The sequence below is a fragment of the Canis aureus genome, chromosome 14 (assembly GCF_053574225.1).
Source record: "Canis aureus isolate CA01 chromosome 14, VMU_Caureus_v.1.0, whole genome shotgun sequence".
In the NCBI taxonomy this organism is placed as follows: domain Eukaryota; kingdom Metazoa; phylum Chordata; class Mammalia; order Carnivora; family Canidae; genus Canis; species Canis aureus.
In genome coordinates this window covers 40,734,113-40,748,712 of record NC_135624.1, presented here as the reverse complement: position 1 = coordinate 40,748,712, position 14,600 = coordinate 40,734,113, and the positions used below count along the sequence as shown (strand labels likewise).

The 14,600-nt window shown below is 60.2% G+C and overlaps 2 protein-coding genes and 1 long non-coding RNA gene across 6 annotated transcripts; 1 reads left to right on the top strand and 2 right to left on the bottom strand.

The window, feature by feature from the left end:
- Positions 1 to 5,444: 5,444 nt before the first annotated feature.
- On the bottom strand, positions 5,445 to 8,603 carry GPAA1 (glycosylphosphatidylinositol anchor attachment 1). Of its 2 annotated transcripts, XM_077847641.1 has the most exons (12): positions 8,449 to 8,603; positions 8,186 to 8,365; positions 7,998 to 8,109; positions 7,755 to 7,902; positions 7,573 to 7,674; positions 7,293 to 7,489; positions 7,022 to 7,218; positions 6,777 to 6,930; positions 6,517 to 6,612; positions 6,167 to 6,357; positions 5,921 to 6,091; positions 5,445 to 5,780 (listed from the first exon to the last, which is right to left on the bottom strand). In XM_077847641.1, exons 1-12 carry the CDS (start codon positions 8,520 to 8,522, stop codon positions 5,537 to 5,539), a joined length of 1,866 nt encoding a protein of 621 aa, XP_077703767.1. In that variant the 5' UTR covers positions 8,523 to 8,603; the 3' UTR covers positions 5,445 to 5,536. The 2 variants fall into 2 exon arrangements, with proteins under 2 accessions (XP_077703767.1, XP_077703768.1); XM_077847642.1 differs by lacking the exon at positions 8,186 to 8,365 and having other exon boundaries at positions 8,449 to 8,579.
- Positions 8,604 to 8,685: 82 nt separating this feature from the next.
- Positions 8,686 to 10,586, top strand: LOC144283484 (uncharacterized). Of its 2 annotated transcripts, none has more exons than XR_013352076.1 (3): positions 8,686 to 8,963; positions 9,240 to 9,350; positions 10,353 to 10,586. It is a non-coding gene; the product is annotated as an uncharacterized LOC144283484 (long non-coding RNA). The 2 variants fall into 2 exon arrangements; XR_013352075.1 differs by having other exon boundaries at positions 9,222 to 9,350.
- On the bottom strand, positions 9,460 to 11,454 carry EXOSC4 (exosome component 4). 2 transcript variants are annotated; one of them, XM_077847643.1, is made up of 3 exons: positions 11,061 to 11,454; positions 9,973 to 10,179; positions 9,460 to 9,859 (listed from the first exon to the last, which is right to left on the bottom strand). In XM_077847643.1, the coding sequence occupies exons 1-3, from the start codon at positions 11,229 to 11,231 to the stop codon at positions 9,500 to 9,502; spliced, it is 738 nt and encodes a 245-aa protein (XP_077703769.1). In that variant the 5' UTR covers positions 11,232 to 11,454; the 3' UTR covers positions 9,460 to 9,499. The 2 variants fall into 2 exon arrangements, with proteins under 2 accessions (XP_077703769.1, XP_077703770.1); XM_077847644.1 differs by lacking the exon at positions 11,061 to 11,454 and adding an exon at positions 10,732 to 10,983.
- Between the last annotated feature and the right edge of the window lie 3,146 nt (positions 11,455 to 14,600).

Sequence of the window (14,600 nt, the reverse complement as noted above, 5' to 3'; positions counted from 1 at the left end):
GGCAGAGGGAGAGGGAATCCCAAGCAGGCTCAGTGTGGAGCCTGGCATGGGGCTGTATTCCATGACCCTGAAATGTCCCAAGCTGAAACCAAGAGTTGGATGCTTAACCAACTGAGACACCCAGGTAGCCCTAATGATTCATTGATAAAATTTTATTTTTAAGTAATCTCTACACCCAATATGGGGCTCAAACTCAAAACCCTCAAGAGTCCATGCTCCACCAACTGATCCAGCCAGGTGTCTCAGGACTAATTTACTGTTTAACCTAAATCAGGTTATCCATGAAGATAATTGTAATCCCAAGGAAACCACTAAGAAAATTACTCAAAAGGATATAAAGAAATAAGATGGTATATTGGGAAAGATCTACCTAATACAAATGTAGGCAATAATGAAGAAATTGAGGAACAGAAAAAGATATACAGTGCATATAACAGGGGCACCTGGGTAACTTGGTTGGAAATCCTGTGACTCTTGATCTTGAGGTTGTGAACTCAAGCCCCACAGTGGTGTAGAGATGACTACAAATTAAATTTAAACAGAAGAAAAGCATATAACAAGATAGCAAATATAAATTATATCAGTTACATTAAATATAAATGGATTGGCTCGGCTGGCTGGCTCCGTTGGTGGAACATGCCACTCTTGATCTTGGGGCTGCAAGTTCAAGCCCCACTTTGGGTGTAGAGATTGTGTAAAAATCTTAAAAAAAAAAAAAAAGTAAATGGATTAAACTGTCCAATTAAAAAGCACAAATTAACATAATGTATTTTATTTTTTTAATATTTTATTTATTTATTCATGGAGACAGAGAGAGGCAGAGACACAGGCAGAGGGAGAAGCAGGCTCCATGCAGGGAGCCCGATGTGGGACTCGATCCCCGAACTCCAGGATCACGCCCTGGGCTGAAGGCAGCGCTAAACCACTGAGCCACCCGGGCTGCCCGGCATAATGTATTTTAAAAATCCAACTACATGGTGTCTATAAGAAATAAACTTTGGATTCAAAGAGACAAATAGGTAGAACGTAAAAATGTGGAAAAAGCTATACCATACTGGGGCACCCTGGAGGCTCAGTGGGTTAAGTGTCTGCCTTCAGCTCAGGTCATGACCCTGGGGTCCTGGGATCGAGTCCCACGTTGGGCTCTTTGCTTGGCGGGGAGCCTGCTCCTCCCTCTGCCTCTGCCTACCTTGTCTGTGTGCTGACTCACACGGTTAAATAAGTAAATAAAATGTTAAAAAAAAAAAAAAGATATACCATGCCAACAGCAATAAGAAGAGCTGGATTGGCTTTACTAATATGAAACAGCATAGACCTTAAAATAAAAATTGATACGAGTTAAAGAAGGACATTTTATAATGAAAAAAAAGAACTAGGGGCTCCTGGGGGGCTCAGGTGGTTAAGCGTCTGCCTGCGGCCCAGGTCATGAGCTCAGCGGCCTGGGATCGAGCCCCGTGTAGACCTCCCTGCTCAGCGCAGTTGTCTCCCTCTCCCCTCACCCCTCCCCATGATTCGATATGTGTGCGCTCTCTCTCTCTCCCTCAAATAAATCTTTAAGGAAATAAAAACGACCAATCCATCAAGACAGAACACAAGCTCAGCGAGGAAACCCCAGACTTGAACGTTGCTGTAGGGCAGTCACGCTTCACAGAAGCCAGTGAAACTGCGCCCAGCAGCGGACGAGCACGTTCTTCTCGAGTACATGTGGAACACTTCAGGATAGACCATGTGCTAGGAAATAAAACAAGGGCAGCCCTGGGGGCTCAGCAGTTTAGCGCCACCTTCAGCCCGGGGTGTGATCCTGGAGACCCGGGATCGGGTCCCACGTCAGGCCCCTGCATGGAGCCTGCTTCTCCCTCCTCCTGTGTCTCTGCCTCTCTCTCTCTCTATGTCTATCATAAATAATAAATAAATAAATTTTTTTTTAAAAGAAAATCTAAAAAAAAAAAAAGAAAACAAGTTTCAATACTCTTAAAAATAGTAAGATCATACAAAGTACATTTTTTGACCGCAACAAAATAAAATTAAAAATCAGTAACAAGGGCAGCCCGGTGACTCAGCGGTTTAGCGCCGCCTTCAGCCCAGGGCCTGATCCTGGGGTCCCAGGATCAGTCCCACATCCGGCTCCCTGCATGGAGCCTGCTTCTCTCTCTGCCTGTCTCTGCCTCTCTCTCTCTTTCTTTCTCTCTCTCTCTGCATCTCTCATGGATAAATAAATAAAATCTTAAAAACAAAAAAAGATTCTTTTGGTATATACCCAAGAGAAAATGTGTTCACGAGAAAACTTGTTCATGAACGTTGATAGCTGCGTTGCCGTAATAGCCAAAGAGGACATGACCCCCATGTCCATCTGACAAACAGATAAATAGAATGGGGCATGTCCACACAACGGAACGTTGCTTGGCCATGCAGCGTTGTGACACATACCACACGGATGAACTCTGAAAGCGTTAGGCTAAGCGGAAGAAGCCAGACCCAAAAGACCACGTATGTATGAGGCCATTCCTATGAAATCCATTCATGAGGCAAATCTGGAGTTAGAGAGATTAACGGCGTCACGAGCTGGAAGGGGACACGGAGTCGGTACAGGTTGCTTTTGGGAGCAATGAAAATGTTCTGAAGGACACACACAGGCCTTGGAGACCAAGGCAAGGAGCCTGGTTGTACCTGGAGTGATGGGCATCCCTGAAGAGAGGCCAGGCTGATGCCGGGTCCAGGGTTGGCTGAGCGTGCTAAGGAGAAGGTGTTAAGGTTGGGATACTGTGACTTACAGGTAACACTGGGGCCTCAGAAGAGGGGCCTGGGGGGAGATAGGACCTGAGCGTGGGCTTGCAGGAGCAGTTTCTGGGTAACAGTGTCCAGAGCAGCCCCCACGCTGCCTCTGTGGAAACCTCAGGTAGAGTGGTGCGACTAGGCAAATGGTGTGAGAAGAGCACAGAAGTCTGGGACACCCGGGGGAGGTGCTCGAGGTGTCCCAAGGCCAAGTAGGGCATCTGCAGAGGGCCTGGTGGTGGGGAGGCTGTGGGGCGCTCTGGATGGGTGGAGGGCGGCCTGCCTGGCCAGCGGCCTTGACCTCACCCTCCTGTGCTCACCCCATACCACCGGCCATGGGCAACCGTCCAGGCCCCTGTGGACGCGGTCAGGTCTGCCCCTGGAGCCTCCTCCTGGACCTCCAGGGGGGCCTCCTTCCTTTCTTTTCTTTAAACAAATACAGAAGAATACTCTACAGCGCATCTGACCTTGGGCTGGAGAGGTGGCAGGAAATAAGACGGTGTCCCTGCCTCGGTGCTGCCCTCCTGGGGTGTGGCAAGCAAGCAGGAGAGGAGTGTGTTGGTACCGACTGTCAGCACAGGGCTGGCTGCTTCAAGTCCGTGCGTCTAGCGCCCGAGGCCTCCCGTGAGCTGGGCTCAGCAGCAGTCCCTCTTGTACCGGCTGGATGGTCTGGTGGCAGGAAACCCCAGGTACGGCGCTCACGTAGCCCAGTCCAGCAAACCAGGGCTGCGTGATGCCTTTGGCTGGTCCTCCCTCCATCCGCAACACAGGCTCCTCAGCCCATTGACAACTTCACATTCCAGCATCGCCTGCACGTTCCCGCGGGCAAGGGAAGGCTGGGCTCGAGGGCAGTCTCTCTGGGGGGAGGTCTTTGCTGGGTGTTCGCCCTGGAGGCTTCGGCTGGTCGCAGCCTGAGGTAGAGAGGAGAGCGGGGCCCTGTGGTAGGACGACGGTCCCGGGGACTCGCCGAAGTCCTGGGGACTCGCCGAAGACCCTGCCACACCAGCAGGGTACAGCACTTACGACACGCGCTTAGCCCCTGGACACCTGACTTACGTCTTCACGGCCTGACAGTTGTTTTTTTTCCAGTAGGCTCCACACCCAGAGGGCACCCAGCGCAGGGCTTGTCCTCACAGCCTGAGGTGAAGACCTGAGCCGAGATCAAGCCACTTAGCTGACTGAGCTACCCAGGCGCCCGACATCTCCCAGTACTGCGGCCCAGGCAGTGAAGCATCTGCCTTCGGCTCAGGCCATGGTCCCGGGCCCTGAGATCGAGCCTGGCGTCAGGCTCCCGGCTCAGGGGAGAGCCTGCTTGCCCCCTCCCTCCCCCTGCTTGTGCTCTCTGGCTTTATCTGTCAAATTAAGCAAGCACTTTTAAAAATATGTTTGTACTAGTGACGTTACTGAAAATCACAACAGAAATCACGCTTCCCTGACAAATCAACTTTGTCGTTCCCACGATTTCAAGCCCTCTGAACAGAGGAGAGGAACTCTGCGCAGGTAAGCTCAGGACACGGACGTGGCCTTTTCGCTTTTGTCTCTGCGGTCTGTTCCACTACCTAACAGATCTTCATGATTTGTGCTTTAAATGACCAAGTGCAGTCAGAAGTGGCTGACGGAGGACACGGCTGGCCCAGGCCCGGAAGGGGGTCTGTATGGGATGCCAGCTGGCACACGCAGCAGATCTCTGTGCGCCTTGGAAGACAGAAGACGGCGGGGAAGGGGGGCCTGACCTGGCTGGGAGGCCCTGGGGCTGCGGGGGCTGCAGGGGGTCTGCCCAGCTGCAGAGCAGTCTGCTCAACGGTAAAGGACCTGGAGGTTCCACCTGGGTCTGGGGAGCAGGCCGGCCAGCGCCAGGCTGCTGCTTAAGCGGGGGTGGGGGGGTGGGGGTGGTGTCTCCAGCGCCCCTGCCATGATGCTGCTCACGTGTTTGGATCACCAAGGAACCAGCAGGGCTGGGGGTTGAGCTTCCTCGGGCGGCTTCCTGGGTCACAGCGTCCTGGGTGTGTGGGTACTGCCTCAGCGCGGAGGCCTGCGGGAGGCTGACTGGCCTGCCCCCCCATCCGGCGCTGGGTGGCGCTGGGCTCCCGTGAGCAGACCAGGCCCTGCCATCACCCAAGAGTTAGTTTGCTTTTCTCTTCCCTCCAGGGAGAACACTAACCTCCCAGCTCCTAGCAGGGGTCCCAGCCCGTGACCTGTGGGCTCCTAGGTGCTGGGTGGGTTCTCGCTGGTCTAGGCCGGTTCAGCTCCAAGGTAGCTGGGTCGGGTGCGCCTCCATCCCCACACCGCAGGCCTTCTCTGCAGTGCTCCGGCTCCAGCCCCTTTGCCCCTTCACCTCCAGTGCTGAACACAGCAGTGTGGTCCCTGGCTGCCTCAGACCCCATCAGGCCCCTTTGCTTACCCAGCACTCTGCCTCCCACCGTGACGCTCATGGGGCTGGGCCCAGGGCAGGTCTGTGTGTGTGGTTTCCAGACCCCGAACCCAGTGCCCAGCCGAGGCTCTCCGAGGCCGATGTGGCTGGGCCCGCACTGCTGCCAGCAGCAAGTGGACCAGGGCAGTGCCCTCCAGGAAGGAGGACATGGGAAGGCCAGGCCTCAGGCAGAGCTTCTCACTCCCCGGGCTGGAGCACCCCCACGGACACCAAACAGTTGGCCAACAGCCCAAACGGCAGCTGAAACAAAACTCCTGTTTATTTCCCAAGGAGACAACACGGGGGTGCTGGGGGAGCTCCCACCCAGAGTCTACACTGCAGGGCAGCCACGCATCACTTCCAGAAGAGCACATTCCAGAAAAGCAGCCAGCAGGGGTAGAGGCCCAGAGCCAGCAGTGGAAAGAGCATGGCGCCATAGGTATGGTGTTCCAGCACACCCTGGGCCACTGCCGCCAGGAACAGCTGCCAGCCCTCGGCCAGCGACAGCGGCGCCTCCTGCAGCTCTCGCCAAAGGAACAGGCTGCCCAGGAGCGTGGCTGCGGGGCTCGTCAGCACCAACAGGGTAGCATAGAGTGGCCTGGGTGGAGAGGCGGGGTCAGGCGGGGCCCCGAGATGGGGGCACCGGGCAAGGGCAGAGTCTGCGGTCAGGAGCAAGGCCCCGGGGCTGCGGGGGGCACTTCCTGTGGGGCAGTGTGATGGGGGCTGAGCAGCACGTACCGGGGCCCATAGGGCTTCGTGAGCGCCGCAGCGGGCACCATGGTGACAGCCAGCAGAAAGCCCAGTGAGAAGTTGGTGAGGGCGATGCAGGCCAATTGTAGCGCCAGGTAGATGATGGCCACGAGCTTCAGCGCCATCCAGCCTCTGTCTGGGGCCCGTGCACTCACCACCCTGCGAGGGAAGGGCTCAGAGGTGCTGCCTATGTGTCCAGCCCCCCCCCCCCCCCCCTGCAGCCGAGCGCCTCACCGCTGGGTGCTGTGTGGAAGGGCCAAGCCGGCTGCATAGATGGCCAGCAAGGTCAGCACCACGGCCTCGGCCTCAGCCACGGGGAAGTGCTGGGTGGCCACGTGTTGGCCCAGCACTGGCAGGATGTAGAGGGCCAGGCCCATGGCTTGTGAGATCAGCAAAGGCGCCACAAGCGAGGCCAGCCCCACACTCTGCAAGGGCACACAGACACTGGGGGGATAGGCCCTGTGGCTGGGGGAGCCCCAAGGATCCTCGCCACCACCCCATGATCAACACCGAATCACAGCAATAATATAATCACCCAAAGGCCTGGAAGCCCACCCCCACGGCAGGAAAAGAGGGATCATCACCTGTGCTGGCTGGAGAGGAGGACTAGATTCAGGGCCCCCCCCAGCCTCCTCGGGGCCCACTCCCGCCTCGTGCAACTGCATCCACAGCTCCAGAGCATGGTCTAGTCAAGGACGCTGACGACACCTATGATGGAATCTGCTCTGGCAGGGGACCCAGGGCTCACTCCCACTCCCCTGCTTCAAGGATGGAGGCTTCCCCCAGCCCGGAGTGTAGAGGACCTGAGGGCTGGCCACAAATAGACAGTGGGTTCAGAGGATATCTTGAGGCCAAGGACTAAGAGCAAGAAGCCGACAGCAGGCATGTAGAGGCCGATGGAGACGAAGCGGGAAAGTGCAGGCAGCAGGTAGAAGAAGAAGGACTGGTGCAGGCGCTCCAGGAGGTGGTTGAGTTTGCGGAACACGCCCTCCAGGGCCCTGCGGGTGCGGCAGCATCATGGCCAGCCAGGCCCTCTAGTCTTGCCCCCCCCACCCCCCAGGCACAGAGGGGGCACCAGCAGCCACTTACTTGCCCACTGCCACCAAGTCATACTTGTACTGTCGGAAGCTGTTGATGCCGCGGATAGTCAGGGCCTCCACGCGGTAGCGCAAGAACAGGCCGTGAGGACCGTGGGGGCGGCCAGAGGCCTGCTGCAGAACCATGAGCAGGAGTGTCTGCAGGCCCTGCAGCGGCCCGTCTACTGACGTCCAGTCCTGGGGCTGCAGCTGGAGGGTTTGTGCACAGGGTCAGAGGAGCCTGCGACAGGCCCCACGCTGCCCGGGCAGGCAGCCCTCCTTACCTTGCCCTGCAGAGTACACAGCAGCCCCCCTTTCTGACAGAAAGTCTGGAAGAGGTTGAGCAGATCGAGGTTGGGCAGCTGCCCATTGAGCCCCTCCACGGCCACGTCCAGGCTAGTGACCACATCAGTGCTCAGCTCCAGGGCCACAGCTGCCTGGATCGCCCCAGCCCGGCCCTGCAGAGGGGAGGACTGCATGCCTGTAGGAGCAGGGGAATGAGCTCCTCTGGGGGGCTGGTGAGGACAGTGACTGAGAGAGGGTGGGCAGGGCAGGAGTACCCACCGGTGACGTTGACGTCGTGGTAGGCCTCAAGCCAGGCCTCCGTGCCCAGGAGGTCTTGCTCTGTCACCAGGAAGATGATGTCTTTGGCCCAGTAAATCTGCCCTGAAGGCCAGAAGCCAGGTCAGCAGGGCCGGGAGCAGTGACCCACCCGCCCCTGCCCAGGCGCAGCCCCCGAGGCTCACCCCGAAAGTGGGCAGCAAGTGCCAGCAGCAGCCCCACAGCCTGGCTGTTGGTGGCGTCGGAGCCACAGGGCACGGTGAGCACCAGGGACTCGGTGCTGGCGGCGCGCGGGGCCCGCAGGATGCCGTACACGTTGGTGCCCGACACCATCTGTGGGCAGATTGGTGGGGGGGTAGGCTCCACCCTGCCCCGACGACCCCGCCCCCCCCCCGGAGACCCCGGGCGCGTCCCCGTCCCCGCGATACATAGCGCTCGTGGGCCTCGTCGGGAAAGGGCAGTTTCCGGGAGAAGCTCTGCGTGTACACCTCCAGCCCCACGGACCGCATGGCACGCTCCAGCCAGGCCGCCGGCAGAGCCCTGCGGAGCGGGCGCGCGTCAGCCGAGCTCCCGGCCGAGCAGCCGTCCGGCCCCGCCGCCCCCCGCCGCCGCTCACCCCGCCTTCCTGCGGTGCGCCGCGAAGTCGCGGGCCCAGCCCCGGGCGCGCTCCCCGCCCGCGAACTGCTCCTCCACCATGGTGGAGCCCATGGCGTTCTCCGACATGTAGGTGCGCTGCGTCAGCGGCGGGAAGGCCAGCGCCAGGAACCAGGCGACGCCCGCCGCGTAGCTCAGCGCGCTGCAGAGGGCACCGGGCATCAGCGGGGCCGCCCCCCCCCGCCCCGCCCGGGCCCGCGCGCCCGCCGCCCCGCCTGCGCTCACCACAGCGGCGCGTTCAGCCGCAGCACCAGGCGGGCGAGGGCGCGCCGGCGCACCGGGTCCGACAGGAGGCCCATGGCGGGCGCCGGCGGCTCCGGGGGCTCGGGGTCCTCGCTCACCGCCCACTCCCGCCGCCGACCCCGCGCGGCGCTCCCGTCCCGCCGAGGCGGCGCGCCCGCCCGCACTTCCGGTCCCGAAGGCCCTCACGCCGCCGCGCATGCCCGGAGCAGGGGGCGGGGCTGGAGGCGGGGCGCGGGGCCGGGGCCGCCGGGCTGCCTGTGGACCGCGGCTAGGAAGCTCCCACGTACAGGATCAGAGACGGGAAGGCTGGGGCCGGCGGAGGACCGGGAAGCACGGACACAGGGGCGCCGGCAGGCTCATTTCTACGGAGGTCAGACCGGCAGTGAGCGCACAAGGGAGCTCAGCGGGAGCCCAGCGCCGAGGGAACCGGGGTCAGATGACCACAGGGAGGAAGGTGCACAGGCTACTCTCGGCCAGAACGGGTCTCAAGACCTGGGGTATGTGGACTAGAAAGTGGGGAATCCTATTCAGATCAGGAGGTGCCCGGGTGAGGGCTCAGGCGGCGCCGCAGATATGTGTGAAGACTCCCCACCCCTCCGCACCACCCCAGAGGAGAACATTTGTTGTGCTTTCCGAGCCTAAGGCTAGGGAGGCCCAAAGGGCTCCCAGGGTGGAGGGGGCCATGCAGTCCAAGCCATAGTCCAGAGGATGTGGGCTGTGGATGTGCTGGTCTGAGAACTGCCTTCGTCTCACAGCTTGGCTCGTTATGCCAGGCCCTGCCTCACTGCTCAGCTGCCTGAACCTTTCCTAGCACAATGGCTGTTCATCCGCAGACAGGCTCCCCGACCTTTCTCTTCAGGGTTTGGGTCTTGAAGCTGGAAAAGGTATGTCATGTGCGGGGGATGGGGACGGTTCCTAGTCACCTCCCAGAGCAAGCACCAGGCCAGGATCTGAGGGTGTGCAAGTGCTGTGGGGAAATTAAAGTATAGCAGATTGTATGTGAGTTTTATTCTGGGCATGGGGGGCCAGATGCTCAGTCCCCCAGCAAAATAGAGGCCTCGCGTACATGCTGCCGAACCACACGGTCCAGCACAGTGTGCACATCACGGGCAGCCCGGGCAGCCGCCTCTAGCACCTGTTCCAGGTGGTCCTCATGTAGCCGAGCATCCATTTCAAGCAGTGCAATCTGGCCTGAGGCCGGCAGCAAGGCCAGGGCCAGCTGGGGGCCACCAGCTGCCTCTTCCACATGGCTGAGGTCCGCCAGGGCTGTGTTGTCCACAAAGCCAGCTGAGCAGGCACACACAAAGTCCCGCATGGGTATTCCCGCATCCAGCACTGCCAGCGTGGCTGCATTCACACAAGCTGCGTAGGTCCCACCATCTGCCTGCAGCACCTGCAAGTACCGCCCAGTGGCATCGGTCCATTAGGCTCTTGTCCCCCGACTCCCATCCTTGCTTCCCCTTCCTTCCCCCTCCCTTCCTGGGTTGATGGCTGCTGCTTGCTCACCTGCACATATATATCTATCTGGGAACGTGGGTGCAGCTGTGTTAGGATGGCTGCCTCAAATGTCTGACGTAGGTGCAGGCCCATCTCGCAAGACTTTCGGTCCCCATGCGGTCGTCGCTTGCGTTCGCCTGTGCTGAAGGTCGCAGAGCTATACTGACAGTTCACCAGGGCCCTGTCTGGCAGGGCTCGAGCCCGGGAGCCCCGGATCTGGGGGGAGGAAGGACACATGAGTCAGGCTCACCCCTCCACAGCTGACACTACGCCTTCCCGTCACCCTCCCTCTACTTCCGGCATCTCCATAAGCAAGCAGGAGGACCTCCATCGGAGGGCCAGTTGGCCAGTCTCCAAGTCATCATGTCTGATATTACTTCTCTTAACAGGCCTCCTTGTTTCCATCCCTGCCTCGTCCCCTGCTAACCCATTCTCCATCCGTGGCCAGAGCAGGTGTGTTCACAAATATCCAGGCTCGGGATGCCAGGGTGGCTCAACAGTTGAGCGTCTGTCTGCCTTTGGCTCAGGGTGTGACCCCGGGGTCCTGCAGGGAGCCTGCTTCTCCCTCTGCCTGTGTTTCTGCTTCTCTCTATCATGAGTAAATAAATAAAAGCTTAAAAAAATATATCCCGGTTGATGTCATCTCCTGTACACTTTCGCTGCGTCAATGTCCTGACGCCTCCTAAAGCTTCCCCATCACCCGTGAAATCCTAAGTCGTGTCCCTGGCCTACAGCGCGGCGGGTTCCTGCCTCCCGAGCCCCCCAAACCTCGTTCCGAGTTGCTCCCCATCTCCGCCGCTGCGAACGCGCCCCGCTACGTGCCCCAGCCATCCTCCCCGCTCCGGCGTGGACGCCAGGCAGTAGCAGCAGGTGGGTTTAGCTACAGTCCCTCCGCTCATGGAGTTGACGCTCCGCTCCCGAGAAGTCGAACGCGGAGCCCACGGGCTTCGGAAAGGCAGGGGAGGGGCTCCCCAGGAGAGGAAGGCGGTCGGGAAGGCGTCCCCGGGAGGACAAGGTCAGGTACCCCCAGCGCCGGGGAACCCAAGCCCCGCGCGCCCCGCCCGCCCCGCCCGCCCCGCCCGCGCGCGCCCACTCGCCTCGTGCGGCCCGTAGACCACCGCCAGCGCCTTGGTGTTGCCTTGCTCGATGTAGGCCGAGCCGTCGGCCTGCGCGAACACGCCCATCCGCGCCTGGATCTTGCGCAGCTCCCCGGCGCGCCGTCCGTCCACCCGGTAGCCCTGGTCCGACAGGAGCTCCAGGCCCGCCATGTCTCCGGCGGCTGGCCGCGCTTGCGACTCCCGCGAAACTACACTTCCCGACGGCTCCGACCCCACTTCCGGCTTTCTGGGGGCCTACGGCTTCCGGCGGTCCGACACCCACTTCCGGCCCGGGGAACTACGGTTTCCCGGGGGCAGGCGGCGCCCGCGGCCGTTTGGGGAGCTGTCCCACGGCTGCCAGAGGCGGAGACCGGATGCGGGGAGACTCGCCGGCAGCGCCCCCTCGGGCTTGTCGCAGGGCGGTTCTGACGCCCCCGGGCCTCCCGGGGTCACGCCGCACGCGCCTGCGCCGGGTCTCGGGGGGGGGGGGGGGGGGGCGGGCTCCGGCCTGCGTCCCGCCCCGCCCCCTGCCCCTCCCCCGCCTGCGCTGCCCACGCCCCCTGACGCCCTACTCAGCGCCCCGCGCGCCCCCCGTCCCTCCCCCGCACCCTCTAGTGCTCCCGTCTGCTCTTCTCCGCTCACGCTAACCGCAGACGGATCGGGAGCACACGCGGTTGTACAGCCTCGTGGCATTGGGAACTCCGGTTATTTTAATGAGAGCATTTTATACACTTTAATGGTTTTCACTCAAAAAAGACCTTGAGAAATCTGCCCCAATAACCCTGGGGAACGCCCACTAGTTTCCGGTTGGCCGCTCGGCGCCCGCGGAGTGGACGCGCCCAGATGCCCCCGCTGCTGCCCGGGTGCGGGGGCGAGGGCGCGCGGGGCGGGGCTAGAACCCCGCGGGATTCCGAGGAGTGGCCGTCGCGGGCGTCCTACCCCGTCCTGACTCGTGTTCCGACACCTCCTGGCGGCCCAGCGCCGTGGAACCGCCCCCGACCAAACCCCCCCCCCGCCCGCCTCCCCGTCCCCGTCACCGTCCTCGTCCCGGTCCCCGTCGTCCCCCTACCCCCACTCGGTCCCCGTCCTCGTTCCGGTCCACGTCCCCCGCCCCTCCGTCCCCGTCCCTGTCGCTCCCCTCCCCCCGACCCGTCCCCGTCCCCGTCCCCCCCCCACCCCGTCTACGTCCTGTCCCCGTCCCCATCCCAGTCTCCATCCCCTTCCCCGTCCCGGTCCGCCCGGACAGGATGCTCATGCCCCGCACCAGCTGCCTTATTTGGACGCTATGCTGAGCCCGGGCTTCAAGGGCGAATGTGGGAAGCGGAGCCAAAGGGCTGAGCGTCGGGGAGGTGCCGCCGGGGCCTGGGGATGTGCACAGGCCGTGTGCCCCCCCTTTCCCGCCAGCTCCCACTGTGCAATAAAACGGGTGAATCGGGATCCCTGGGTGGCGCAGCGGTTTGGCGCCTGCCTTTGGCTCAGGGCGCGATCCTGGAGACCCGGGATCGAATCCCACGTCGGGCTCCCAGTGCATGGAGCCTGCTTCTCTCTCTTCCTGTGTCTCTGCCTCTCTCTCTCTCTCTCTCTGTGACTATCGTAAATAAATAAATAAAATTAAAAAAAAAAAAAACAAAAAAACGGGTGAATGAAGGGATCCCTGGGTGGCGCAGTGGTTTAGCGCCTGCCTTTGGCCCAGGGCGCGATCCTGGAAACCCGGGATCGAATCCCACGTTGGGCTCCCGGTGCATGGAGCCTGCTTCTCCCTCTACCTGTGTCTCTGCCTATCTCTCTCTCTCTCTGTGTGTGTGACTATCATAAATAAATAAAAATTAAAAAAAAAACAAAACAACAACAAAAAAAAAACGGGTGAATGAAGGTACCCTTGCTCTTTCCAGAAAGGGATTGAGTAGGGGTTGCGTGACTTTATCTCGCTGCATCGCCTTAGCGATTTCGAATAATGAAGAAGAATCCGTTGTCAAGTCTTGCAGCCCGAGGTTTGCCTGGGCTCCTCAGGTGGTTTGTGCTTAGAATCTTTCTGCCTCTAGTCCTGCAAGTGGTGACAGGCGAGGCCTCGGGGGCTTCCTGGCACAGCCACCCATGGCCTCTCCACGCAGCCAGTGCTTCCTGGAAGCGTGGCGCCAGGGCTCCAAGGTGACCTCAAAAGACAAGGTGGGCAGGTTCGGTGTTTCAAGGGCTAGCCTTAGAAGTCCTGTAGTGTTATTCCCACCAGACTGTCGGGGTCAAGGTGGGCACGAAGGTTGGCCCGGGCTCAAGGGGGGGCATGTGGAGAGAAAGCGGAGAGAAGCGAGATCAGCTTAAGGCCGTAAGAAGCAGGTAGAATGGACACAGCGGAGCAGGTAAGGGCCCGACTCCTGCAGGCAGTGTCCCCGTCAAGGTACTGGTCTCCTGGATGATCGCGGCACAAGCGCTGGGAGCCAGCCACGGCTCTGGCACAGCGCCCGGTGAGTCGGTGATAGCCACTGCCCTCCACGCCCCGGCTGCTTGTGCTGGAGTGACACGGCGTCTTCCCCCAGTGGTCTGAGTCTGAGCACGTGCCGTGCGCCTTCCCACTGGGGTCAAGACGGCAGTGCTTGTCCATCCCTCAATGCGGGTAGAAGCTCCCCGGGGGTCCCCACAGGTGTCCTGCCCCAAGTGCACAGCATTGACATGAGCAGCCCAGGACTATCAGTAATGCTGGTCCTGGGCCTAAGGAGCCCAAAGTGGCCAGGGGGGGCTGGCCCCTCCAGATCGCTAGAACACTTGCCGTGTCCATTGCTGGAAGTGCTCCCTCTGCCCCTGGAACTCCGCTCTCCAGCCTCCTAGCATCTCCTCTTTAGGGGCTGTTCCTGCCCCCCTTGACTCTCTGGCCATGTGCATGTTATGCACATGGGTAGGTCCAGGTTCGGGTGCCTAACAAATTTGGGAGCGGTGTTTGGGATCCTCAAGACCACTCCTGGATTCAGGGATTTGCTTGGAGGGCCTGTAGAATCTGGCACAGACTGTTGACCTTGTGGCTGAGATTTATAACAGAGGAAGGATAGTAATCAAAATCAGAGGAATAAGGGTCACGTGGCAAAGTTAGGGAACCAAGTACAGCTTCCAGAACCCTCTCCACAGGACACACGACATCCGCCCAGCAGCAAGCGCTGACAGCGTGTGTGGAAACTCAGCTCCTTGGCCGCTTGCAGGGCTGGTCATGCAGGCGCCCTCGGTGGGGCACAAACCCCAATTCCAGATGCCCAGGAGGAAGGTGGGAGTTCAGCACAAACCAGGTTTGTCTGTATGGTTTCAAGCTCAGTGCGCCGCCCTTAGGGAACGCAGGAGCCTTCCCCAAACGGAAGCTCCCTAGGTGCCTGCTGACCTCCCGGAGTACAGCTGCCAAAGGAGCACGCTCCTCGCCGGCTGCCTTGACTCCTGCGTTGTGCTGTTTTCAAGAATTAGAGGGCAAAGTCATATTTCTGGAATGAAATGAGTAGAGTGAGAAAAGAAATCCTAACATGTAACATAAATGTTTAGACTTAACCGGTATCACACACATCACAA